Source organism: Pogoniulus pusillus, chromosome 9 (assembly GCF_015220805.1).
Source record: "Pogoniulus pusillus isolate bPogPus1 chromosome 9, bPogPus1.pri, whole genome shotgun sequence".
NCBI classification, from domain to species: Eukaryota; Metazoa; Chordata; class Aves; order Piciformes; family Lybiidae; genus Pogoniulus; species Pogoniulus pusillus.
The window spans coordinates 38,235,692-38,263,529 of NC_087272.1; the positions used below are offsets into that span (position 1 = coordinate 38,235,692).

The window sequence follows — 27,838 nt, forward strand, 5'->3', positions numbered from 1 at the left end:
AGCAGCTCACAGAATTCTCTGGTTCTTAGATAGGACCTGATGGCTGTCTTGCTGATTTTTTTCAAACTACCAGTAGGGAATAAACCACCTCACAGTTGCTATGTGGAGGTCTTAATGCAGACTGCACAGAAACTCATTTGTACTGCTGACAGAAGACTCAACTTTCCTGTCTTCCTGAGAATTGAACAATTCCATCACCTCCACATACTTATGGCTCACGTTCACTCTCAGTTGCTCCCTGCATTTGCATCCTCTGCCTGGGTGTTCAGTTTTGGAGTGAAGCAAAGGTGCTATTTTTTGTTCTGTGAATCATCCTTTTCAAAATGGGAGCTCTTTTAGTTGGGTGAGATCAGATTTAACTCGTATTCCCCTGCCTCTCAAACCCAGACTCCTTCTAAAAGTAGCAAAGTGAGGTCAGGACTGATCTTGCCTAAGGGGGTAGGGATTATTTTGTTTCGGTTTTGTTACACATGGAACAGTTTGGCAGCATCTCTGTCTGGAAACTTGGTTTTTGGAGGAGCTGATGACCCCATACCCTATCTCACATACTTAAGGAATGTTTTGCAAGACATCTTGGTCTCCTGGGCTGTGGTGTAGACTTGATGTAATTAAAATTTGATATTACACCATTGGTGATGTTATTGGACTGACTAATGTATTCCAGCAACCTGAGGATCTGATGTGAGAAAACTCCTAGTCAACCAGCACCTCCAAGTCCCTCTCCTCAGGGCTGCTCTCCAGCCAGTCACTGAACTGAAATGGTTTAGTTAACAGCTGGAAAAAGAGAAAGAAAAGCTTTCCTTAAGCCTGATTATCTGAGCTAGGGCAAGTTATGTTACCCACTGAACCCCAAGCAACACTACAGCTGGGGACAGGGTGGCTGGAGAGCAGTCAGGAAGTAAGGGACCTGGGGGTACTGGTAGAGAGGAGCTGAAGATGAGGCAGCAGTGTGCCCAGGTGGCCAAGAGAGCCAATGGCATCCTAGCCTGCATCAGGAGCAGTGTGGCCAGTAGGATGAGGGAGGTTCTTCTGCCCTTGTGCTCAGCACTGCTCAGGCCACACCTTGAGTGCTGTGTCCAGTTCTGGGCTCCTCAATTCAAGAGAGCTGTTGAGGTCCTGGAAGGTGTGGAGGGAAGGGCAACGAAGCTGGTGAGGGGTCTGGAACACAAATCCTATGAGGAGAGGCTGAGGGAGCTGGGGGTGTGCAGCCTGCAGCAGAGGAGGCTCAGGGCAGAGCTCATTGCTGTCTGCAGCTGCCTGCAGGGAGGCTGTAGCCAGGTGGGGTTGGGCTGTGCTGCCAGGCAGCCAGCAACAGAAGAAGGGGACGGAGTCTGAAGCTGTGCCAGGGTAGGTCTAGGCTGGATGTGAGGAGGAAGTTGCTGGCAGAGAGAGTGATTGGCACTGGAATGGGCTGCCCAGGGAGGTGGTGGAGTGGCCGTGGCTGGAGGTGTTGCAGCCAAGCCTGGCTGGGGCACTTAGTGCCATGGTGTAGATGACTGGATAGGGCTGGGCGATAGGTTGGAGTGGATGATCTTGGAGGTCTCTTCCAATCTGCTTGATTCTATGATCTCTCCTCTAACAGTGTGGTGTGTCCAGTCTCCTGCCAAGAAATGCTTTTACATTTGAAGGTGTAATTGAGAGCATGCTCTGCAGAATGGACTCTTTAAACTCTGGCCTTCCCTGTATTTCAGTAGAAGGAGCTGGCTCAGCATTTCTCCTCTCTCTTTGCTCTTCGTTGGCTGATGAGGATTAGTTGACAGATGGTTTGCATTGGTAGAAGGACATCTTGTAACTGACATTTATCCTCTGTTCTTAAGTCTGGAGACCTCCCGTGCCCAAGAGAAGGATGCCCTAAAGAAGTTAGAGCGCCTGAATGACTACGAGCAGCAGATTCAGTTACTGAGGGATGAGATTTCCATCTTGGATGCCCAGAAGTCCGTTCTCCAGAGCAGGTCAGAAGTCACTGAATCAAAGAAAATCTTGGTGTTAGGTAGCAAGAATTCCCTCTTCTTTTCAAACTGAAGTCTAACTGAAAGCCAAGCTTTTGTACCCTGTTGTGAAGGAGCAAACTCTTTCAACTGAGTTCTGGTGCTCAGAAGTTTCACCATGGGTCAGATGTAAAGTTTCTGGCAGAACATCAAAGAGCAGCTTTACAGAATGCATTGAGAGCAACTCTGCAGTGTAACCAGAGATGGTTTGCTGGTTTTGTTTACACTTGAATAGTGTGCCATCACAGGCCAAGACTTATAGAATCATAGAATGGTTTAGTTGGAAGGGACCTCAAAGATCATCTAGTTCCAGTCACCTGCCAGGGACACCTCCCACTAGAACAGGTCACTCAAGGCCTCATCCAACCTGGCCTTGAATACCTCCAGGGAGCAAGCATCTACAACCTCCCTGGGCAGCCTGTTCCAGGTTTGCACCCTCACTGCAAACAACTTCCTAACATCCAGCTCCAATCTCCCCTCTGCCAGTTTAATTAACCCATTACCCCTCATCCTGTAATTACAAGACCTTGTAAATAGTCCCCTCCCCAGCCCTCCTCTATGCCCCATTCAGATACTGGAAGACCACTCTAAGGCCTCCTTCAAGCCTTCTCCAGGCTGCAGAGCCCCAGCTCTCGTAGCCTGTCCTCATAGCAGAGCTGCTGCAGCCCTCTGAGCATCTTCTTGGCTTTGCTTGTTTGACTTTACAACTCTTCAAGTGTTCCTCTTTTAGAGGAATGAATCTCCAAATCATGGCTGTTTGAACATGTGCTTCCTCAGACCAAAGTGCTGGGGCTGCACACACTTAAGGCATTACTTGGATTGCTGGTCTTCAGGCTCTAGCCCACAAAGGGCATTGACCCAAATGCCTTCATGTTGGCCTTCCCAGCTGGAGTTTGACTTCTGTGATGACTCTGGCTAAAAATCTCAGCTTGATGCTCAGAGGGCTGCAGCAGCTCTGCTATGAGGACAAGCTGAAAGAGTTGGGGCTCTGCAGCCTGGAGAAGAGAAAGCTTTGAGGAGACCTTGGAGTGGCCTTCCAATATCTGAAGGGGGCCTACAGAAAGGCTGGGGAGGGACTGTTGACAAGGTCTGGTAATGACAGGACGAGGAGGAATGGGTTTGAACTGGCAGAGGGGAGACTGAAAGTGGATGTTAGGAAGAAGTTGTTTGCAGTGAGGGTGGTGAGACACTGGCACAGGTTGCCCAGGGAGGTTGTGGAGCACAGAATCCCCCAATGTGATCTTTGATCACATTGGGGGATTCTGTGCTCCACAACCTCCCTGGAAGTGTTCCAGGCCAGACTTGATGAGCAACCTGTTCTAGTGGGAGGTGTCCCTGCCTATAGCAGGGGGTTGGAACTGAATGAGCTTTGAAGTCCCTTCCAACCTAAACCATTCTACAATCCCCAGCATTAAACAGACACAAAACTTCCTTCAGTAGGGGAAAAAAAACATCTAAGGGTGGTGAAGTGACCTCACACTGCTTTCTGTGCCTGTTCTAGGCTTGCTCGGAGCCGCTCTCCTTCCCCGAGGCGCGGTGAGGCCAAGTCTCCTGGCTCCCTCCTGCTGCGGAGCTGCTCCCCTGGCCGAGCCAGACGCACAAACGCTTCTCGCCGTGCCCGCCTGGTGGCTCGCTTCGGTGACATCTATGCTCAGGAGCGTTTGGATGCAGAAACCCTTTTGAGGACCTACATCAGCGACATGGAGACGGTGCAGAGGATAATATACATTGCAGCTGTGGTAAGGGGGGAAAAAAAGGGATGTTGAGAATGACAGAATTGCTTTGGCTGGAAAAGACCTCTAAGATAGCAGCATAGAATTTAGCATAGCATAGAATCAGTCAGGGATGGAAAGGACCACAAGGATCATCTAGTCCCAATCTCCCTGCCATGGGCAGGGTCACATCTTACATCAGTTTAGCATCTCACCCCAAAATTTAGCATCTTATCTCCATTTTGTATCTTACCTCAACATTTAGCTTCTCACCCCAAAATTTAGCATCTCACCTCAATTTAGCATCTTATCTCCATTTGATATCTTACCCCAAAATTTAGCATCTTACCCCGAAATTTAGAATCTTATTTCCACTTCATATCTTACCCTCAAATTTAGCATCCTACTTCAATTTATATCTTATCTTCATTTTATATCTTACCCCAAAATTTAGCATCTTACCCCAAAATTTAGCATCTTATCTCCACTTCATATCTTACCCCCAAATTTAGTATCCTACTTCAATTTATATCATATCTTCATTTTATATCTTACCCCAAAATTTAGCATCTTACCCCAAAATTTAGCATCTTACCCCAAAATTTAGCATCTTATCTCCATTTGATATCTTGCCCCCAAATTTAGCATCCTACTTCAGTTTATGTCTTATCTCCATTTGATATCTTACCCCAAAATTTAGCATCCCACCCCAACATTTAGCATCTTGTCTCCATTTTATATCTCACCCCAAAATTTAGTATCTTGTCCCCATTTTATATCTTACCCCAAAATTTAGCATCCTGCCCCAAAATTCAGCATCCCACCCCAACATTTAGCATCTTGTCTCCAGTTGATATCTTACCCCCAAATTTAGCATCCTACTTCAACTTATATCTTATCTCCATTTTATATCTTACCCCAAAATTTAGCATCCCACCCCAAAATTTAGCATCATATCTCCACTTGATATCTTACCCCCAAATTTAGCATCCTACTTCAATTTACATCTTATCTCCCTTTTATATCTCACCCCAATTTAGCATTCCACCCCAAAATTTAGCATCCCACCCCAACATTTAGCATCTTGTCTCCATTTTATATCTCACCCCCAAATTTAGTATCTTGTCCCCATTTTATCTTACCCCAAAATTCAGCATCCCACCCCAACATTCAGCATCTTGTCTCCATTTGATATCTTACCCCCAAATTTAGCATCCTACTTCAATGTATATCTTATCTCCATTTTATATCTTACCCCAAAATTTAGCATCCCATCCCAAAATTTAGCATCATATCTCCACTTGATATCTTACCCCCAAATTTAGCATCCTACTTCAATTTACATCTTATCTCCATTTTATATCTCACCCCAATTTAGCATTCCACCCCAAAATTTAACATCTTATCTCCATTTGATATCTTACCCCAAAATTTAGCATCCCACCCCAACATTTAGCATCTTATCTCCATTTCATCTCTTAACCCAAAATTTAGCATCTCAGCCCAAAATTTAGGATGTTACCTGCTCCCCCACACAAATACATCAGACTACACTCAGCCAGCTGGAAGTTAAGGAAGCTGTATTTGCAGCTTGGCACAATTTCCAAGCATATATATGCAATATATTACAGGTATTTACAACTCTATACAGTAATATACAAATTAAAAGTAATATAGAGATACAAACTCCCCTCCTGTGTGGCCAGCAGGTTAAGAGAGGTGATTCTCCCCCTCTGCTGTACTCTGCTGAGACCCCACCCAGAGTCCTGCATCCAGTTCTGGAGCCTCTGGGACAAGAGGGCTGTGGAGATGCTGGAGAGTGTCCAGAGCAGGGCCAGGAGGATGCTGAGAGGCTGCAGCAGCTCTGCTGTGAGCACAGCCTGAAAGAGTTGGGGCTGTGCAGGCTGGAGCAGAGGAGGCTCCCAGGGGACCTTCTTGTGGCCTGCCAGCATCTGAAGGGGGCTACAAAAAAGCTGGGGAGGGACTTTTGAGGCTGTGAGTGAGTGTCAGGAGTGGGGGGAATGGAGCAAAGGTGGAGGTGGGGAGAGTGAGGCTGGAGGTGAGGAGGAAGTTGTTGAGCAGGAGAGTGGTGAGAGGCTGGCAGGGGTTGCCCAGGGAGGTGGTTGAGGCCCCATGGCTGGAGGTGTTTGAGGCCAGGCTGGCTGAGGCTGTGTGCAGCCTGCTCTAGGGTAGGGTGTCCCTGGGCATGGCAGGGGGATTGGGACTAGATGATCCTTGTGGTCCCTTCCAACCCTGCCTGATTCCATGATTCTATGATTTTTGAGCTTTTCAAACCAACTTCCACTTTGTTTCTACCATTCTCCCTTATCTCAGAATCTCCTTTATGTGCAGCGTAAGCTGGAAAGGTCAGCAACAGGTATTAGAAGCAGAATGATTAGTTGGGAATATGCAGGTTCAGACAGAAGAGTTAATATGGCAAATAGGCAGCTACAGACTGACCTTATCATTGTGTTCTTGCTTTTATGGAATCATAGAATGGCTTAGGTTGGAAAGGACCTCGAAGATCATCCAGTTCCAACCCTGCCATAGGCAGGGACACCTCCCACTAGAACAGGTTGCTCAAGCCTTATCCATCATGGCCTTGAACACCTCCCTGAGCAACTTGTTTCAGTGTCTCACCACCCTCACCATAAAGAACCCTTTCCCAATATCCAGTTTCAATCTCCCCTCTTCCAGTTTAAACCCATTCCTCCGCATCCTGTCATTACCAGACGTTGTTAATAGTCCCTCCCCAGCCTTGCTATAGGTTCCCTTCAGATACTGGAAGGCCTCTATAAGGTCTCCTTGAAGCCTTTTCTTCTCCAGGCTGAAGTGCCCCAACTCTTGTAGCCTGTCTTTATAGCTGAGGTTCATGACCCTCCTCTGGACTTGCTCCATCAGGTCTGTGTCCTTCCTGTATGGAGGGCTCCAGTCCTAGGCACAGTACTCTCACCAGAGTCCTGCATTTCAGTAAGCTAAACAACTTTTCATGTCATGCTTCTCCTTTTCCTGTAGCTGTGTGCTTTTTCGGGCTTCATTTGGTCTCTTGAAATTAACTAGAGAGCTTACTTCACTATCAGCTGAGTCTAAAAAGATGTTTCATTTCTCTGTACTTCATTAGGAGAGGCTGAGGGAGCTGGGGGTGTGCAGCCTGCAACAGAGGAGGCTCAGGGCAGAGCTCATTGCTGCCTGCAGCTGCCTGCAGGGAGGCTGTAGCCAGGTGGGGTTGGGCTCTGCTGCCAGGCAGCCAGGGACAGAAGAAGGGGACAGAGTCTAAAGTTGTGGCAGGGCAGGTCTAGGCTGGGTGTGAGGAGGAAGTTGTTGTCAGAGAGAGTGATTGGCATTGGAATGGGCTGGGCAGGGAGGTGGTGGAGTGGCCATGGCTGGAGGTGTTGCAGCCAAGCCTGGCTGGGGCACTTAGTGCCATGGTGTGGTTGGTTGGGCAGGGCTGGGTGCTAGGTTGGGCTGGCTGAGCTTGGAGCTCTCTTCCAACCTGCTTGATTCTATGATTCTATGACCATCCTCGCTGTAGTAGCTACCTGTGTCAGGCTGTTTGTCTCTCAGTGTGTGTCATCCCAGGAACACTGCACTTGCTGAAGTGTTGGCTGCTTCTTCCCCCCCACAGCTGTCATGCAGTTTGCACTCCAGTTTAACCTTTCCTCCCAACAGTCAGGAGATGCTCCTGTCTGGCATGTTGCAGAGAAAATGCAGTTACTGAGTTTTCTGCTCTTGACACCTTAGATCGCATCGCTAGCGCCTGCTCAGTGCCATCCCACCTAAAAACAGAAGCTTAGGTGGGCAGCTTTTCACTCCTGTCTTCTGCAAATCCCCATATGTGATTTAATCAGAGATGCCCTCCCAGATGAGCACCATTTTTAACTTTCACTTCGTGTTCCCCCTTACAGTGGTGATACAGTTAAGTTCATCCTCTCAGATAAACGATTTGAAGGAGATTAACCAGGCTGCTGTCCTCACTGCATGCTCTTTGTTGGCAGGAATCTTTTCATGCAGCAAAGATGGCCTACAGGCAGTTCAAAATACGTGTGAGAGAGACTCTGTCCCTGGGTCATTCAGGGCCTGAGTCCCTTGAAGACACTGTCCTGGATTACATAGTGCGCCATGAGGATCTGTATGACGTGCAAGCCAGTGTCAATGTAAGTCAAGGGCAGGGGGGATGTGACCTGTTGATCTCTTTCAGTAGCTGATGTATGTGGAGTGCAAAAAACTGGAGATACTCTGCAACACAAAGAAAGTTTATTGTGTGGGTTTTGTCTTGTAGCAGTTTATTTGCCACAGTAATTCTCTTCTATGGCCCAGTAATACTTTCTTAGCAGCCTGTGACTAGAATCTCTGTCAGAATCTGCTTTTTTGGCCTTAAAAGAGGAGCTAAATGTCATATTTATGCTAAAATCTGTGCTCTGCTGCTAAACTCCATCTCCCTGATAAGACTGGTGGCTCATCATGCATAACTTCTGATGTTAATACTTTCTGGGATAGCCAAAGACTACGAGGAGCTTCTTATGTTTTTTTTCCCTCTGCTGTAGAAAGCTGAGAGGAGTATTTAGAAGAGATTTCTCTGCCAGTCAGCTCCAATTTACTGAGCTGTCTTTTATTTTCAGGAAGTAATCCGCTCCATGAACATCAACCCAAGGATTTCCTTTCCACCAGAAATTGATTTCATTGTGATCAGCACTTTGATTCGGGAGCTGTGCCGTGTGGCTTTCTCAATGCAGACTCTCTTTCCTCCTCTTGATATTGCCTTTGGCACTGATGGAGAACTTTTCAGTGAGAACAAGTAAGAGCTCTTCATTTTCAGTCAGATTCACAGACTCTTAGCATCAACCAGGTTGGAAGAGACCTCCAAGCTCATCCAACCCGACCTAAAAATGCTGTGTCCAGCAGGAGCAGGGAGGTGATTGTAGCAGGAGCAGGGAGGTGATTGTCCCCTTGGACTCTGCTTTGGCGAGGCCACACCTTGAGTGTTGTGCTCAATTTTGGGCACCTCAGTACAAGAGAGATGTGGAGGTGCTGGAGTGGGTCCAGAGGAGGGCAACAAAGCTGGGGAAGGGCCTGGACAGTAAATCTTATGAGGAGCATCTGAGGGAGCTGGGGATGGTTAGCGTCGAAGAGAGGAGGCTGAGAGCAAACCTCATTGCTGTCCACAACTACCTGAAGGGACATTGTGGAGAGGCTGCTGCTGGGCTCTGCTCACAGGTGGTTGGAGAGAGAACAAGGGGGAATGGCCTCAAGCTGAGACTGGGCAGGTTTAGACTGGACATTAGGAAAAGGGGTTTTCATGGAGAGAGTAGTCAAGGACTGGAAAGAGCTGCCCAAGGAGGTGGTGGAGTCACCCAGCCTGGATGTATTTAAGGGTGGTTTGGATGTGGTGCTTGGGGCTATGGTTTAAGGTGAATCTTGTAGAGTAGGGTTCCAGGTTGGGCTTGGTGATCCTGAGGGGCTTTGCCAACCTGCCTGTGTCTGTGATTTCTTGCTCTGTGTTTCAACAGGTACCATCGTAGCTTTGACTCTGACTTCACAGCTGCTTTGGTGGCCTATCATGTATGGCCTGCTCTGATGGAAGATGATATTGTCATTGTGAAGGGAGAAGCAGTCACTAAGAGAGGAGCTCTGGTATGTACTTCTGTTAAGCTACACATTAAGGGAACTCATTGGATTTTAAATACTCTTAAAATCTTAGAAGAGAAATTCTGAATCATTCTTACCCATCTGGAATTGTCTACGTCAAATATCAGTTAGGTTTTAGTGCCTTATCTTGGGCATGGGATGAGTAGTTCCATTTGTCTCAAACTTATTGTCTACATCAAATATCAGTTAGGTTTTAGTGCCTCATCTTGGGCATGGGATGAGTAGTTCCATTTGTCTCAAACTCATTGTCTACATCAAATATCAGTTAGGTTTTAGTGCCTTGTCTTGGGTATGGGATGAGTAGTTCCATTTGTCTCAAACTCATTGTCTACATCAAATATCAGTTAGGTTTTAGTGCCTCATCTTGGGCATGGGATGAGTAGTTCCATTTGTCTCAAACTCATTGTCTACATCAAATATCAGTTAGGTTTTAGTGCCTTGTCTTGGGTATGGGATGAGTAGTTCCATTAGTCTCAAACTCATTGTCTACATCAAATATCAGTTAGGTTTTAGTGCCTCATCTTGGGCATGGGATGAGTAGTTCCATTTGTCTCAAACTCATTGTCTACATCAAATATCAGTTAGGTTTTAGTGCCTTGTCTTGGGTATGGGATGAGTAGTTCCATTTGTCTCAAACTCATTGTCTACATCAAATATCAGTTAGGTTTTAGTGCCTCATCTTGGGCATGGGATGAGTAGTTCCATTTGTCTCAAACTCATTGTCTACATCAAATATCAATTAGGTTTTAGTGCCTCATCTTGGGCACGGGATGAGTAGTTCCATTTGTCTCAAACTCATTGTCTACATCAAATATCAGTTAGGTTTTAGTGCCTTATCTTGGGTATGGGATGAGTAGTTCCATTTGTCTCAAACTTATTGTGTACATCATATATCAGTAGGTTTTAGTGCCTTGTCTTGGGTATGGGATGAGTAGTTCCATTTGTCTCAAACTTATTGTCTACATCAAATATCAGTTAGGTTTTAGTGCCTCATCTTGGATATGGGATGAGTAGTTCCATTTGTCTCAAATGTATTGTGTACATCAAATATCAGTTAGGTTTTTAGTGCCTTATCTTGGGCATGGGATGAGTAGTTCCATTTGTCTCAAACTTATTGTCTACATCATATATCAGTAGGTTTTAGTGCCTCATTCTGGGCTTAAGATGAATAGTTCCATTTGTCTTTGATGTATTCGTTATGCAGATGTGTGATTGTTGGCAGAGGCTGTTCTAAGGAGAAGGTTTCTTGTCTGGTGGTTCTTTATCTTCAAGCCTTGCCTCCAGCATGGCAAATCTGCTTGCTGAGCCTCTTTATTAAATGCCCTCTCTCAAAAGAGGTTTGTCAAACTCCTCTTCTCTTGCAGTGGTCTCGCAGAAGTAGAAGTAGAGGCAGAAGCCAAGGCCATAGCACCAGTCCTCTTCGCTCACAGCATGTAAGCCTCAGCTGAATGCTTGCAGTGTTAACAGCATTGAGTAGTTCAAACTCAGAACACAGCAGTGCTGATGCACCTCATGTACATTTTAACACTGGAAGAAATGCTTTTGCTTGGGCTAGAGGGAGGTGAAGCTGAAGTGGCAGTTGTTGCCTGGTATAATTACCAGGGTGAGTACTGCATGAGAAGTAGATCATAGCTAAATTCTCAGAGGCATGAACTGTGGAGCTCAGAATGCTTTCCTCCTCCTCCTCCCCCTTACTTCAGTGCTCTTCTGAATAACTTACAGCATCATCTGGAAGTGTTTTAGTCATCTTGCAGTACATATACAGCACATGGTTATTGCCTCCTGGAATTAGTCATCTAAATTTACCCTCCGATGTCTCCAAGGAGAGAAAATCAGCACAAAGTGGGCAGGAGGGGAGAAGCTGTGGTAGCACTAATCAGATGTATATGAAACCTTAACTGAGTTCTACTTGAGGCATAGTTACACAATAGTTCCAGTTATTTCTATAAAAATAAGGTACTTTTCCCCCCCCTTGATTGTCTTAAACTGCCATAGATGCCCTCCACTTAAAATCTGAACACTGAAAACACGAAAGGCATTGGCTGAGAGTCACTTTTTTGATGGTAGCTGTGGTTGGAGTACTAGAAAGATGTTGAATTTGGCTTTTTAGCTGCACCAATAGGCAACTGCAACTTTTCTGAACGTTGCTGGGTCCTCAGGTGGCTTTTTTGGGGCCAGATCTTTAGCAAGCCTGAGTTTTCTTCTCTCTTTGTCTTGCAGCTGTCTCGAAGCCGCAGTTCTTCACCACTGAGGAGTGGAAGCCCAAGTATGTGAGCATATTAGTTCCATGGGTTTCACATTAAGCTTGTGAACAACAGGGCAAAGACACAAAGCAACATGCTGAAGGGCTTTGACTCTAAAACACTTGTCCAAGTCTTCTCTTTTTTTCTCTGAGGGGTAGCCTCTTACTTTTCTGTGTGGGGAAAAAAGGCTGAAATTCCTGGCTTGGATGAGAGCTTTGCTTTTCACCCTACTCAAATCACCATCAGGATCTCTCTCTGCTGGTTGCCTTTATTGTGGCCAGCTCTGTAGAAAGTAAAACTTGTTCTCTTCCCTACTGCTGCATGTGTGCTTGCTCCATGCCTTTCAAAAGTGACAGCTGAGTGTCAGTGGTGAAGAGGAGGATTGTGAACTGTACAAATGACTGTCCCATCTTGAGGCCAAGCCAATGCCTACTGGCTCCATGCCTTTCAAAAGTGACAGCTGAGTGTCAGTGGTGAAGAGGAGGATTGCAAGCTGTACAAATGACTGTCTCATCTTGAGGCCAAGCCAATGCCTACTGGCTCCATACCTTTCAAAAGTGACAGCTGAGTGTTAATGGTGAAGAGGAGGATTGCAAACAACAGAATTGAGTGTCCATCTTGGGGCCAAACCAATGTCCCCTGGCTCCAAGCTTTTCAAAAGTGACAGCTAAGTGTAAATGGTGAAGAGGAGGATTGCAGACTGTACAAATGACTGTTCCATCTTGAGGCCAAACCAATATCCACTGGCTCCATGCCTTTCAAAAGTGACAGCTGAGTGTAAATGGTGAAGAGGAGGATTGCAGACAGTACACATGAGTGTCCATCTTGAGGCCAAACCAATATCCACTGGCTCCATGCCTTTCAAAAGTGACAGCTGAGTGTAAATGGTGAAGAGGAGGATTGCAGACAGTACACATGAGTGTCCATCTTGAGGCCAAACCAATGTCCCCTGGCTCCATGCCTCTCAAAAGTGACAGCTGAGTGTAAATGGTGAAGAGGAGGATTGCAAAGTGTACAAATGAGTATCCCTCTTGGGGCCAAACCAATGTCCACTGGCTCCATGCCTTTCAAAAGTGACAGCTGAGTGTCCATGGTGAACAAGGAGGATTTCAAGCAACACAAATGAGTGTCCATCTTGAGGCCAAGCTAATTCAGAGGTGTAGAAAACCCCCAAACCAAACAGTTATACTGAAATGTGTCTTTTTCTTCAACAGGGCGTTAATGGAACATGTTCTAGATGTGGGTCAGTGCATCTGGATCCAACAGCTTCACTGGTGCCTTTTCCCCTCAAGAATACCTCAAACATCACAATAATGTGAACAGCAACTGTCACTCCAAATGCAGTTTGTGTTCAGTGCAGTTTTTGAAGTTGCAGAAGGCTTGCTTAGAAACTGATTCAACCCTTCCAAAAGTGAAGTGCATGCAGTGTAGGATCACGCTCATTTAGCAACACTTAGAGAGCAGTGAGGAACCTGTGCTGTAATCCTGCATCTAGATTGGTTTTTCACAGATGCAAAATGCTCCAGTTTATCTTGGTAGTGTGCTTAGTGCAGCCTGAATGCTTAATGTTGCAGAATGTTGAGGTTAGCTGTTACTTGAATATCATTTTCATTAACTGGTGCTTCTTTCATAGAATGGCTCAGGTTGGAAGGGACCTTAGAGATCATCTACTCCAACCTCCCCACCATGCCTAGGGACAGCTTTCCACTAGACTCAGCTGCTCAAGGCCAGATCCAACTTGGCTTTCAACACCCTCAGGGATGAGGCAGCCACAACCTCCCTTAACAGAGTCTCACCATCCACCTACTAAAGAATTTCTTCCTAAGATCCAGTCTAAACCTACTCACTTTCAGCTTCAAACCATTCCCCCTTATCCTATCTCTACACACCCTGATGAAAAGTCCCTCTGCAGTCTTCCTGTAGGATCCCTTCAGCTTTTGGGAAGCAATATTTGCAATTTTAGAAAGAATCATATCATAGAATCAAGCAGGTTGGAAGAAATCTCCAAGATCATCCAACCCAACCTAGCACCCAGCCCTGTACAATCAGCCAGACCATGGCACTAAGTGCCTCAGCCAGGCTTTGCCTGAGCATCTCCAGCCACGGTGACTCCACCACCTCCCTGGGCAGCCCATTCCAATGCCAATCACTCTCTCTGCCAACAACTTCCTCCTGACATCCAGCCTAGACCTCCCCTGGCACAGCTTGAAGCTGTGTCCTCTTGTTCTGTTGCTGGGTGCCTGGGAGAAGAGCCCAACCCCACCTAGCTACAGCCTCCCTTCAAGTAGCTGTAGAGAGCAATGAGGCTGCCCTGAGCCTCCTCTTCTCCAAGCTGCACACCTGCAGCATCAATAATCTCAGGATGTGCCAGCCTTGCACAGCATCCTTTTAAATACATCCCTGTGGTAAACTGAATTTCCTAACTAGAGTGCAAAAGTTTCACAGCACACTCAGAAATTCCCCATTCTCCATAAGTCCCTGGGAACATTTACTTATGGAAGCATGAATGTGTGCTCTAGCTAGGCAATAATAGTCCTGGGTAGAATCATTCTTACTCAGGAAGTAGTAGCATGGGAACACAGAATGATTTGGGTTGGAAGAGACCTCCAAAGCTCATCCAGTCCAGCCCCCTCTGCGGTCAGCAGGGACATCAACTAGATCAGGCTGTCCACAGTCCTGTCCAGTCTCACCTTGAGTATCTCCAGGGACAGGGCCTCAAACATCTCCTGGGGATCATCTTGCAGTGTTCTACTACCCTCATGGTGCAGAACTTGTTCCTAATGTCCAGTCTCAATCTGCTCTGCTCTACTTTGAAGCCATTGCCCTCATCCTGTCCCTGCAGGCCTTTGCAAGCAGTCTCTCTGCAGCCTTCTTGTAGCCCACTCAGGTACTGGCAGGTTGCTATTAGGTGTCTCTGGAGCCTTCTCTTCTCCAGGCTGCACACCCCCAGCTCCTTCAGCCTGTCCTCATAGTAGAGGTGCTTCAACCCCTCTGACTGTTTTCCTGACCCTCTGGACCTGCTCCATCACTTCCATGTTCTCCCTGTGTTGAGGGCTCCAGGGCTGAACACAATACTGCAGGTGAGGTCTCACCAGAGCAGAGCAAACTGGCAGAATCACCTTTCTGGATCTGCTGGCATAAAAACTTGTAGTATGGAACTTAACCACTGGCTATTGGCAGGCTTGGAATACTTGTTTGAGGTGGTCTATTTGAGTATTGCTTTTAATGGACTTTCACACCAAACTGAGATTAGCTTTTGTGAAATCAGTGGAGAGACAAAAGCCTCAACAGTTATTACTTTTTGAGTGGAGACATCAAAAGCCTGAGGGGCTTATTATTTTTCCTGTCAGTTTAAATGATTTGTCCCCTTTGTAAATGTTCATTTTAATATCAGTGGGTTGGGTTTTTGCTGTCTTTTCTCTGAGCTTCATCTGTAGGGTCAGCCTTAATCATAGAATCAACCAGGTTGGAAGAGACCTCCAAGATCATCCAGTCCAACCTAGCACCCAGCCCTATCCAATCAACCAGACCATGGCACTAAGTGCCTCATCCAGGCTTTGCTTGAACACCTCCAGGCACAGTGCCTCCACCACCTCCCTGGGCAGCCCATTCCAATGCCAATCACTCTCTCTGTGAAGAACTTCTTCCTAACATCCAGCCTAGACCTACCCTGGCACAACTTGAGGCTGTGTCCCCTTGTTCTATTGCTGGTTGCCTGGGAGAAGAGGCCACCCCCCACCTGGCTACAATGCCCCTTCAGGTAGTTGTAGACAGTAATAAGATCACCCCTGAGCCTCCTCTTCTCCAGGCTAAACAGGCCCAGCTCCCTCAGCCTCTCCTCATAGGGTTTGTGTTCCAGGCCCCTCCCCAGCTTTGTTGCCCTTCTCTGGACATGTTCCAGCACCTCAACTTCTCTCTTGAATTGAGGGGCCCAGAACTGGACACAGTACTCAAGGTGTGGCCTGAGCAGTGCTGAGCACAGGGGCACAATAACCTCCCTTGTCCTACTGGCCACACTGTTCCTGATGCAGGCCAGGATGCCATTGGCTCTCTTGGCCACCTGGGCACACTGCTGGCTCATCTTCAGCTTACTATCTATCAGTACCCCCAGGTCCCTTTCCTCCTGGCTGCTCTCCAGCCACTCAGTCCCCAGACTGTAGCAAGTGACTGCTTGGGAGCCTGTGCTTTTAGCATAGGATTTGTCCTAATGGGGCTGGTGTAGCTCTCCAGGCTCCACTGTTTCATTCCACTTTATGCATTGAAGGTATGTGGAGCTTCCCCCAAATTGCTTATATTCCAAAAGGGAGAGGGGAAATGAAACCTCCTTTCTGTCTTCTCTTTTAATCTGCCTATTCCCTGAATGGTCATAAAATTATCAAAAGCATTTTTATTAGTCCTGAAACTATTTAGCTCTTCAAATTAAGTCAGAGCAGCAGATGTGTTTTGATCCTTTTCCAGGAGCAGATTTATACATCCCAGCTCTTTTTCTCTCTGCTTCTCATGTAGACAGATTTTGGCACACAGCTCTTTTGGCCCAGCTTTCAGGCAGATTTCAGCTTTGGTCCCCATGAGGCATGGCTTAGCTGTGACTCCAGTTCTACAGGTCTATTTTCCTTGGAACTGGGTCTGTTAGTAGCTACTGAGAGTAAATTACAGTATCACAGTATCACCAAGGTTGGAAGAGACCTCACAGATCATCAAGTCCAACCCTTTACCACAGAGCTCAATTGAGGTCTTGTACATGAAGTCAGACACCAGAGTCACTCTGAATGAGCTAAGGGGGCACCAAGGCACAGGCAGTTGTGTGGTGTGCTTGTTATCAAAGAGAAAAGAGCACAGCAGTAGATTTTCTCTTCTAAGAGCCTGATTGTTGTTCACAGCTGATCTGAGCTTGAAGTAAACCTGCCTATTTCTGCCCCACTTTCATGACTGAAAACTCAGTGCTGAAAGAACTGAGCACCTGCAACTTGTTTGGCAACAGAAGGCAAAGAAGTACTTGAGCAGAACAATGAAGAGTGTCTCAAAGTGTTGTAATTGCCAAGGAGATGGAGGGTTTGGAAAGATTACAGGTTTCAGGGTTGTTCTCTTCTGCATAATCACCAAGCTGTGATTTGGAGCTGAAGCAAACTTCCATACCAGCCTGGGAGGGGTTTTTGTGGTGATTGGTTTTCTTGGTTTGGTTTTGTTTCGTTTGCCTGCTTTGTTTTTCATGACAAGCATGAGAGGCAGAGCAGATGCAGAGCTGCACACAGCTGTGATGCCACTAGGATCCAGTCTTCCTGAAGATCTTAAATAGCCATAAAAGACACATCTGCAGTGCTTGGTGCACCATCTCCTCCTGCTCCACCAGCAAGTACTACTGAGCCCTAAAGTGAAAGGAAACTCTAATGAAATGCCAGCCAGGGAACTGCTTTGGTACTGAGAAAGAAGATCATAGAATGGCTCAGGTTGGAAGGGAGCTCAGAGCTCATCTCCTCCACCCTTCCCAACATGCCCAGGGACACCTCTCTACTAGACTCAGCTGCTCAAGGCCTCATCTTAACCTGGCTTTCAACATCACTAGGCAGGAGGCAGCCTCCCTGGGCAGCCTATTCCAGAGTCTCACTGAAGAACTTCTTCTTCAGCTTTGGTCTAACCCTGCTCTGCTTCAGCTTCAAACCATTTCCCCTTGGCTTGTCTCTGGACACATTGATGCAAAGTCCCTCTGCAGCCTTCCTGGAGGATCCCTTCAGCTCTTGGCAGGCAGCTCTAAGGTCCCCTCTGGAACCTTCTGTTCTCTAGGCTGCACACCCCCAGCTCCCTCAACCTGTCTACATAGCAAAGCTTCTCCAGCCCTTGGATCATCTTTGTGGCCTCCTCTGGACTCACTCCAACAGAGCTGGGATTTTTTCCCCCCTATAATATTTCAGCACAGAGCAAACCATTTCCCAGCAAAACAGGAGTTCAGTCCACAGTGTGGTGGCACTTAATTAGTCCAATGACTCACTTCTACTCTGCAGTCCATAGTCTTTTTATAGCAACACATTGGTTTGTGCTGGTTGCACTGTGCAGCTTATTTATAGCCAGTTAAAGCTACAGGTCAGACTGAGGACTAGGAGATTGTTTTTGGTATCAAGGTAGACACAGATTCTGTGCCCCTTTTTTCCCCCCTGCATGACAGCAGTGTGGAGAATGCACTGTCAGTAAGGTTAGCATGAAACTGGGCAGCAAATGCAAGATAACTTACAAACTGCTAGAAGGAAGGGATCAGGAATGTGAAAATTGCTGCCTGCTATTTAAAGAAGAGGTTATTTTAAGGCTCAGGTAGACTTTATTCAGTTCTTTCCTCACAGAATCATAGAGTCAGCCAGGGTGGAAGAGATCTCCAAGAGACCTCCAAGCTCAGCCAGTCCAACCTAGCACCCAGCCCTGCCCAACCAACCAGACCATGGCACTAAGTGCCCCAGCCAGGCTTGGCTGCAACACCTCCAGCCACAGCCACTCCACCACCTCCCTGGGCAGCCCATTCCAATGCCAATCACTCTCTCTGACAACAACTTCCTCCTCACACCCAGCCTAGACCTGCCCTGGCACAGCTTGAGGCTGTGTCCCCTTGTTCTGTTGCTGGCTGCCTGGCAGCAGAGCCCAACCCCACCTGGCTACAGCCTCCCTGCAGGCAGCAATGAGCTCTGCCCTGAGCCTCCTCTGCTGCAGGCTGCACACCCCCAGCTCCCTCAGCCTCTCCTCACAGGGCTCTGCTCCAGGCCCCTCCCCAGCCTTGCTGCCCTGCTCTGGACACCTGCCAGCACCTCAACATCTCTCTTGAATTGAGGAGCCCACAACTGGACACAGCACTCCAGGGCTGGCCTGAGCAGTGCTGAGCACAGGGGCACAAGAACCTCCCTTGTCCTGCTGCCCACACTGCTCCTGAGCCAGCCCAGGATGCCATTGGCTCTGCTGCCCACCTGGGCACACTGCTGCCTCACCTGCAGCCTACACATGCTGAAGAAAGTAAACACAAAGGCCAGAAATGATCACAGTTTCTCCCTGCAAACACATGCCTGTGTCATCCTCCAGGCTTTGAGCCTTTTAGCTTGGCTGTTACATTGCATGCATCTACTGCAGGAGTTTGCCAGCCTGAGAAAGTGCCATCAACACTTTTGGATTGCTGTTAACTGCTCAATGATTTTCTGCCTGCAGCATTAAATGGTCTGGCTTCAATATTAAAGAAGTGAAAATCTGTTGTGGCTTGCAGCTAGGCTGGCATGTGTTGAGGTTTGATGTTGGGGTTGGTTGGTTGAGTTTCAAGGCTCTTGTGTTCCTTTGAGTCCTGCAGCATACTGAGCAGTCACACTGAAGAAATGTGCATTTCCTTTTCTGCTGCTTCTTGGTAGCTTAAAACAAGAGACAGAAGCAAATCTGTTGCTGGCTCTTGCTGTCTTGCAGCTGTTTGTGGAAGCTCTACCTGGGTAGACAGAGCACCAAGAGCACTTGGTGTCGTTTTGCTGTTGGCAGAGTGAGTGTGGTCACCAGGGAATCATAGAATGGTTTAGGGTGGAAGGCAGATCAAAGCTCGTCCAGTTCAAATCCCCTGCCATAGGCAAGGTCACCTCCCTCTAGAAAGGGTTGCTCAAGGCCTCATCCAACTTGGCCTTGAACATCTCCAGGGAGGGAGCAGAGCAAGTGAGTGGTGTGTTTGTCATAGAATGGCTCAGGTTGGAAGGGACCTCAGAGATCATCTACTCCAACTTCCCCTCCGTGGGCAGTATGGGCAGGGACACCTCTCAGCTAGATTCAGCTGCTCAAGGCCTCATCCTCCAGGCAGGAGGCAGCCACAGCCTCCCTGGGCAGCCTATTCCAGAGTCTCACCACCTTCATACTGAAAAACTTCTTTCTCGGCCCCTTGCTCTGCCTCATCTTTAAACCATTTCCCCTTGACCTGTCCCTAGACACTCTGCTGAAATGTCCCTCTGCAGCCTTCCTGCAGGCTGCCTTCAGCTCTTGGCAGGCAGCTCTGAGGTCCCCCTGGAGCCTTCTCCAGGTTGCACACCCCCAGCTCCCCCAGCCTGTCCTCATACAGAGCTGCTCCAGCCCTTGGATCATCTTTGTGGCCTCTTCTCCAACAGCTGTGTTCTTCTTCTGCTGAGGAGAGCTTATAACAAAGGCTTCCCAGAGCAGCTTGTGAGACAAATGTAAAACTCAGAAAATCTAAGAGGCTATTTCATCACCACATCCAGCTGGCAGCTGTCGTCAGTGCTGTGCCCCAGGGATCAGTACTGGGCACAGTCCTGTTCAGTGTCTTTATTGATGATCTGGAGTCCAGCAGCAGTGAGTTTGCAGATGGCACCAAGCTAGGAGCAGCTGTGGAGCTGTTGTGAGGTAGGAGAGCCCTGCAGAGGGACCTGGCCAGGCTGGATGGGTGGGCAGAGGCCAAGGGGATGAGATTGAACAAGGCCAAGTGCAGGGTTCTGCACTTTGGCCACAACAACCCCAAGCAGCACTGCAGGCTGGGGCCAGAGTGGCTGAGAGCAGGCAGGCAGAGAGGGAGCTGGGGGTGCTGGGAGAGAGGAGCTGAAGAGGAGGCAGCAGTGCCCAGGTGGGCAGCAGAGCCAATGGCATCCTGGGCTGGCTGAGGAGCAGTGTGGGCAGCAGGACAAGGGAGGTTCTTGTGCCCCTGTGCTCAGCACTGCTCAGGCCAGCCCTGCAGTGCTGTGTCCAGTTGTGGGCCCCTCAATTGCAGAGAGCTGTTGAGGTGCTGGAAGGTGTGGAGAGAAGGGCAGCAAGGCTGGGGAGGGGCCTGGAGCAGAGCCCTGTGAGGAGAGGCTGAGGGAGCTGGGGGTGTGCAGCCTGCAGCAGAGGAGGCTCAGGGCAGAGCTCATTGCTGCCTGCAGCTGCCTGCAGGGAGGCTGTAGCCAGGTGGGGTTGGGCTCTGCTGCCAGGCAGCCAGGGACAGAAGAAGGGGACACAGCCTGAAGCTGTGCCAGGACAGGTCTAGGCTGGATGTTGTTAGGAAGTTGCTGTCAGAGAGAGTGATTGGCATTGGAATGGGCTGCCCAGGGAGGTGGTGGAGTGGCCGTGGCTGGAGGTGTTGCAGCCAAGCCTGGCTGGGGCACTTAGTGCCATGGTCTGGTTGGTTGGGCAGGGCTGGGTGCTAGGTTGGGCTGGCTGAGCTTGGAGCTCTCTGCTAACCAGGCTGTTTCTATGATTTATTTCTGTTTTCTCTCTTTCTTGGGGCTAAGTTTGTGCTTCCTTTCAGGATAGCCTGTTCATGCTCTATGTAATGCTGCATTTTTAATGCATGTTGTGCAGACAAACTTCCTCTTCCAACCTATTTTTCCTGCTTTATAGTCTTGTGTTGATGAGCAATGGAGTGTTTAATTCTGTAAAAGCACCTCACATAGCACAAGTAAGTGGATGAAGCCAGTTGCTTACATGGGGGCACATGAAGTATTAGCTGGTTCAGTGTGAAGCCCTCCCCAAGGCACTCTGGCATTGCCTTCACCTTCATCCTGAGCTTCACACCTTAGCTCAGAGAATGAAGCATGCAGCTGCAATCTGAGCAGGAATCTACCCAACTACAACCAGAGAGATCTGTGCCAGTAGCTTAATATAGAAATAAGAGGGGTTGGAAGGGCCCTCCAGAGATCATTGGGTCTGATCCCTTGTTGTGTGAGGTCACAGCCTGCTCTAATGTTGGTGGGAGAGCCCTTAAAACCTTTGAGGAGTCCTAGCAGACCAGTGTGGTGGCAGGAGAAGCCTTGCAGAAAAGGCTTGGAGTCTGGAGGAGGCAGCCAGCTCCTGTTTAACACCTTCCTCGTGTAAATGAAAGTCAATCTGGGTTCATCAGCTCCCTTCCTCACCAAGGAGCCATGCACATGGAGCTGGCTGGAAGAAGTTCTTCACAGAGAGAGTGATTTCCCATTGGAATGGGCTGCCCAGGGAGGTGGTGGAGGCACTGTCCCTGGGGGTCTTCAAGCAAAGCCTGGATGAGGCACTTAGTGCCATGGTCTGGTTGGTTGGGCAGGGCTGGGTGCTAGGTTGGACTGGATGATCTTGGAGGTCTCTTCCAACCTGCTTGATTCTATGATTCTATGAAAGGGCTTTGCTCTTGGCCCAGCTCTTCTGCTGCTCGTGGGAGAGGCAGATGAATCCTTCTTTGCCCTCTCTGAGGTAGATGACATTGTAATTGTAAATGAGGTTCCATTGCTTTCTGGTGTGTGAAGTGATGGTTGTGGTTTGGCTCTGCAAGGACTAGAGAGAAGAAAACCCAACAAAACACTTAAAAGGGAGAGAGGCACAAAGTCAGGTAAAAAAGGTGGTAGGAGAAGCAGAGCTGGGATGTGACTGGGATTTACGGAGTCATAGAATGTCAGGGGATGGGAGGGACCTCAAAAGCTCATCTGGTCCAGCCCCCCTGCCAAAGCAGAATCACCCAGAGCAGATCACACAGGAACGCATCCAGGCAGTTCTTGAATATCTCCGGTGAGGGAGACTCCACAACCCCCCTGGGCAACCTGTTCCAGGGCTCTGTCACCCTCACAGGGAAAAAATCTTCCTCATGTTTAAATGAGACCTCCTATGCCTCAGCTGCCACCCAGTGCCCCTGTCCTGTCCCTGGGCATCACCCAGCAGAGCCTGGCTCCATCCTCCTGCCACTCACCTTGCACATATTGATAACCACTGATGAAGTCATCCCTTAGTCTCCTCCTCTCCCAGCAGCACAGCCCCAGCTCCCTCAGGCTCTCCTCATTAGGAAGTTGTTCAACTTCCTTAATCGTTTTTGTGGCTCTTAATCATTTCTGTGGCTCTAATTGCCTGTGTGGTGCCTGTGCAGCAGACCCAAGGGCTCGTGGTGTGTGCTTGCCCAGCAAGGCAGCATTGCTCTGTCTGCAGGCAGAGCTGGAGCTGTGCTGGGGCCTCTGCCTCTTGCCCATAGGACCCTCTTGGCAGAACTCGGGGGCTGAGCTTTCCTGGGCTGTACCCAAACCATGTGCTGGGGCCATGGTTTGTAGGAGAGCACCTCAGAGCAGGGCAAAAGCCTTGAGAAGCCACAGCTCCCAGGAAAAGCCAGTGGGGAAAGGCAGCCAGCTCCACAGTGATAAATCTACAGCTGCTTCTCCTGAGGAGCTCTTCCTGTGAAGAAAGACTCCAAGCTTGTCTGCCCACCATGAGGCAGAGGCTTTCACCATGAGCCAGCAATGTGGTTGGAATGGGCTGCACAGGGAGGTGGTGGAGTGGCCATGGCTGGAGGTGTTGAGACCTGGCTGGGGCACTTAGTGCCATGGTGTGGTTGGTTGGGCAGGGCTGGGTGCTAGGTTGGGCTGGCTGAGCTTGGAGCTCTCTTCCAGCCTGCTTGAGTCTATGATTGTATGAAAAGTGCTGTGGTTAGTAGGTCAAGAGAGGCTCTCCTGCCTTTCTACTCTGCTGAGGCCACATCAGGAGTACTGTGTCCAGTTCTGCCCCTCCCAGTTCCAGAGGGACACAGAACTGCTTGAGAGAGTCCAGCACAGAGCCACAGAGATCAGGGAGGAAATGGAACATCTCTGTTAGGGGCAGAGCCTGAGGCAGCTGGGGCTGTGCTGCTGGGACAGGAGGAGCTGAGAGGTGACCTCAGCAGTGGTTCTCAATGTGTGCAGGTGAGTGGCAGGAGCTGGAGCCAGGCTCTGCTGGGTGATGCCCAGGGACAGCACAAGGGGCACTGGGTGGCAGCTGAGGCAGAGGAAGCTTCATGGAAACAGGAGGAGGAATTTTTCCCCTGTGAGGGTGGCAGAGCCCTGGCACAGGCTGCCCAGGGGGGCTGTGGAGTCTCCCTCTCTGGAGATATTCCAACCCACCTGGATGTGTTCCTCTGTGACCTGCCCTGGGTGCTGCTGCTGTGGCAGGGGGGTTCGACTGGCTGAGCTTTGGAGGTCCCTTGCAGCCCCTGAGACCCTGTGAGTCTCTGGTTCCCACGAGATGGCACTATTGCCCCACAGGAAAGAACCAAAAAGGCAGATTTTAGCTCCCACTGCAGTTTTCAAAGCTGCTGGCAAATGAATGCATAAATGCTGCAGATCTGAGCAGCAGCAACAGATGTCAAAGGGAGAATCAGCCTGCGGATTGGTGCCGCTAAAGGTTGCTGCCTGGCAAGGATGTGAAAAGTCTGGCGAGGAGAAGGCTCCCAGGTGACCTTCTTGTGGCCTTGCAGTATCTTAAGGGGGCTACAAGAAAGCTGGGGAGGGACTTTTAGGCTGTCAGGTAGTGACAGGACTTGGTGGGATGGAACAAAGCTAATTTGGGTAGATTCAGCCTGGATGTAAGGAAGAAGTTGTTCAGCATGAGGGTGGTGAGAGCCTGGAAGGGGTTGCCTAGGGAGGTGGTGGCAGCCTCAGCCCTGGAGGTGTTTAAGGCCAGGCTGGATGAGGCTGTGGGCAGCCTGACCTAGCATGAGGTGTCCCTGCCCATGGCAGGGGTGGGGTTGGAACTGGATGATCCTTGTGGTCCCTTCCAACCCTGGCTGATTCTATGATTCTAAGTCATAGAAAGGTCTGGGCTAGAAGGGACCTCCACTTGCTGGGTAAGGAACTGGCTGGCTGGTGACACACACAGAGTGGTGATCAAGGGCACGATGTCCACCTGCAGAGCAGTGCCAAGTGTCTCCCTCAGGGGTCAGTGCTGGCACCAGTGCTGTTTGGCAGCTTTCTCAGCGACATGTGCAGAGGAATCAGTGCACCCTCAGCAAGCCTGCAGATGGCACCAGGCTGTGTGGCACAGGCGACTTGCTGGAGGGCAGGGATCCAGCCAGAGGCACCTGGGCAGGCTGCAGAGCTGTGCCCAGGCCAACTTCATGGCATTCAACAAGGCCAAGTGGAAGGTCCTGCACCTGGGTGGGTGCAATCCCAAGCACAGCTCCAGGCTGGGTGGGGAATGGCTGAGAGCAGCCCTGAGGAACAGGCCCTGGGGGTCTGGGCTGATGCAAAGCTCCACAGGAGCCTGCAGTGTGAGTGCAGCCCAGACACAACCCTGTGCTGGCTGCAGCAAGAGCAGTGTGGGCACAGGGCAAGGGAGGGGATTGTGCCCCTTGGCTCTGCTCTCCTCACACCCCATCTGCAGTCCTGGGGGCAGTTGTGGAGCCCCCAGCACAAGCAGGACATGGAAGTGTTGGAGGCAGTGCAGAGGAGGCCACCAAGATGCTGAGAGGGCTGCAGCAGCTCTGCTGTGAGCACAGGCTGAGAGAGTTGGGGCTGTGCAGGCTGGAGAGGAGAAGGCTTGGAGGAGACCTTGGAGTGGCCTTGCAGGAGCTGAAGGGGGCTGCAGGAGGGCTGGGGAGGGACTATTGACAAGGTCTGGGAATGAGAGGATGAGGAGGAATGGGTTTGAACTGGCAGAGGGGAGACTGAAAGTGGACGTAAGGAAGAAGTTGTTTGCAGTGAGGGTGGTGAGACACTGGCACAGGTTGCCCTGTGTCATAGATCACATTGGGTGCTTCTGTGCTCCACAACCTCCCTGGAGATGTTCAAGGCCAGGTAGGATCAGTCCTTGAGTAACCTGTTCTAGTGGGAGGTGTCCCTGCCTATGGCAGAGGGTTGGAACTGGATGAGCTTTGAGGTCACTTCCAACATAAACTATAATTCTCTCAGTTCATCCAGTCCCACCTCCTCTGCAGTCAGCAGGAGCATCACCCTCAGCTAGATCAGGTTGCTCAGAACTCTCTCGAGCCTCACTGTGAATATCTCCATGGATGAGCCCTCAACCACCTCTCTGGGCAAGCTGCTGCAGTGTTCCACCACTCTCATGGTGCAGAACTTGTTCCTAACATCCAAATCTGCTCTCCTCTAGTTTGAAGCCTTTGCTCTTATCCTCTCCCTGCAGGCCTTTGCAAACAGTCTCTCTCTCCAGCCCCCTGATGCAGGGTGATGAGATGAAGATCACCAGCAACCCATTCCTGGATTCAGGTTGTTCTGGGGTCCGTTTATCCAGACTGCTGTGGCTTTCTAAAGTGAATTGTGCTGACCTGGTTGTACTCTGACTGACCTCAAAGAACTTGAGAAGAACCCAACGACCCCCAAATCAAAATCACATCAAAACCCCAACTGCTTCTACCATTTTGTTTGGTGTTTCCAGTTCTTAGCCTAGTTCAAGACAGTGTCAGCCTGCAAAACTGCTCTGTTTTGAGTGGTTGCTCAGTTGCAGTGGTTGGCTGGCAAATTAACTCCACCATTCCCTTTCTCCATGCCTCAAGACTCCAAAGTCTTTGGATCACAAGGATGCTCCCTGCCTTTAGTTGCACCTTCTGTTGAGTTTCTAATCAAAGACAGGGTCAAAACACATCTCTCTCGAGCCATCAGGGTAGAGCTGGAGGGAGCCTTGCTGGCACAGCAGCTGCAGGAGGATCATGTCCTTGATCTCACCAAATGCTGTTCTAATAATAAGTTTGGTTTGCACCACACTCTTGTCACTTATTTCATTCCATAATTTCCCTTCTCTGCTGCATGCAAACTTTCTTCTAGTTCCTAGCATAGATTTATTCTCTTCTAGGCAATACCTCTTTGTTCTCCTGCCAGTATAATTCTTTATCTTCAGAAGTCCTTGTTCCCTCCTGCAGTACTTGCCCTGCCAATAGCAGCAATCATCTCTTCTCTTAGCAAAAAAGCCAAATCTTTCCAGCTCCTCTCAAGAGAGAGAGACTCTTCATGCCCTTCATTATCCTTTGGGTGGCCCTGGAGTGCTGTGTCCAGTTGTGGGCACCTCAATTCAAGAGAGATGTTGAGGTGCTGGAAGGTGTGGAGAGAAGGGCAGCAAGGCTGGTGAGGGGCCTGGAGCAGAGCCCTGTGAGGAGAGGCTGAGGGAGCTGGGGGTGTGCAGCCTGCAGCAGAGGAGGCTCAGGGCAGAGCTCATTGCTGCCTGCAGCTGCCTGCAGGGAGGCTGTAGCCAGGTGGGGTTGGGCTCTGCTGCCAGGCAAGCAGCAACAGAAGAAGGGGACAGAGTCTGAAGCTGTGCTAGGGCAGGTCTAGGCTGGATGTTGTTAGGAAGTTGCTGTCAGAGAGAGTGATTGGCATTGGAATGGGCTGCCCAGGGAGGTGGTGGAGTCACTGTCCCTAGAGGTGTTGCAGCCAAGCCTGGCTGGGGCACTTAGTGCCATGGTCTGGTTGGTTGGGCAGGGCTGGGTGCTAGGTTGGGCTGGCTGAGCTTGGAGCTCTCTCCCAGCCTGCTTGTTTCTATGATTCTATGATTTCAGTTCATCTTCCTTGAGCAGTGGTGCACAGCAGTCAGGGTAAGGGCTGACAAGGGCTTTCTATTGTACATTTATCATTTTCATTGCACCATTTTGGCATCTCAGTGGGAAGGAGCTCAATAGCTGTGATCACTTAATAAGCTTTATGCTCCTTAGTGGTTTCAAACAGGTGAGTCTTCTCCCTCAAGAATGTCTCTTGATTTTTCCATCTCTGCATGTCTCTTGTAGGGGGGCAGAGTTATTTGAGAAATCCTGACCTTGATTGATGATCTGGAGCAGGAGATTGAGTCCAGCATCAGTAAGTTTGCAGATGACACCAAACTGGGAGCAGGTGTGGATGTGTTGGAGGGTAGGAGAGCCCTGCAGAGGGACCTGGGCAGGCTGGATGGGTGGGCAGAGGCCAATGGGATGAGAGTGAACAAGGCCAAGTGCAGGGTTCTACACTTTGACCACAACAACCCCAAGCAGCACTGGAGGCTGGGGCCAGAGTGGCTGAGAGCAGCCAGACAGAGAGGGAGCTGGGGGTGCTGGGAGAGAGGAGCTGAAGCTGAGGCAGCAGTGCCCAGGTGGGCAGCAGAGCCAATGGCATCCTGGGCTGGCTGAGGAGCAGTGTGGGCAGCAGGACAAGGGAGGTTCTTGTGCCCCTGTGCTCAGCACTGCTCAGGCCAGCCCTGGAGTGCTGTGTCCAGTTGTGGGCTCCTGAATTGCAGAGAGCTGTTGAGGTGCTGGCAGGTGTGGAGAGAAGGGCAGCAAGGCTGGGGAGGGGCCTGGAGCAGAGCCCTGTGAGGAGAGGCTGAGGGAGCTGGGGGTGTGCAGCCTGCAGCAGAGGAGGCTCAGGGCAGAGCTCATTGCTGCCTGCAGCTGCCTGCAGGGAGGCTGTAGCCAGGTGGGGTTGGGCTCTGCTGCCAGGCAGCCAGCACCAGAAGAAGGGGACACAGCCTGAAGCTGTGGCAGGGCAGGTCTAGACTGGCTGTGAGGAGGAAGTTCCTGTCAGAGAGAGTGATTGGCATTGGAATGGGCTGCCCAGGGAGGTGGTGGAGTGGCCGTGGCTGGAGG

The 27,838-nt window shown here is 49.6% G+C and overlaps 1 protein-coding gene across 5 annotated transcripts in view; it reads left to right on the plus strand.

Annotated features, from left to right (window-relative positions):
• The window catches only part of SPATA18 (spermatogenesis associated 18), a 34,111-nt gene extending 7,846 nt beyond the window's left edge, over positions 1 to 26,265 (plus strand). For 2 of the 5 annotated variants that reach the window (XM_064149266.1, XM_064149268.1), the window contains exons 5-12: positions 1,818 to 1,952; positions 3,490 to 3,727; positions 7,696 to 7,854; positions 8,320 to 8,495; positions 9,208 to 9,331; positions 10,711 to 10,779; positions 11,567 to 11,612; positions 25,420 to 26,265. In XM_064149266.1, the coding sequence (XP_064005336.1) occupies positions 1,818 to 1,952; positions 3,490 to 3,727; positions 7,696 to 7,854; positions 8,320 to 8,495; positions 9,208 to 9,331; positions 10,711 to 10,779; positions 11,567 to 11,612; positions 25,420 to 25,454 (982 nt within the window). In that variant the 3' untranslated portion in view covers positions 25,455 to 26,265. Of the gene's footprint in view, positions 1 to 1,817; positions 1,953 to 3,489; positions 3,728 to 7,695; positions 7,855 to 8,319; positions 8,496 to 9,207; positions 9,332 to 10,710; positions 10,780 to 11,566; positions 11,613 to 12,803; positions 12,929 to 25,419 lie in introns of those variants that run through there. The other 3 variants (XM_064149267.1, XM_064149269.1, XM_064149271.1) reach the window with 3 other exon arrangements.
• Positions 26,266 to 27,838: the final 1,573 nt, after the last annotated feature.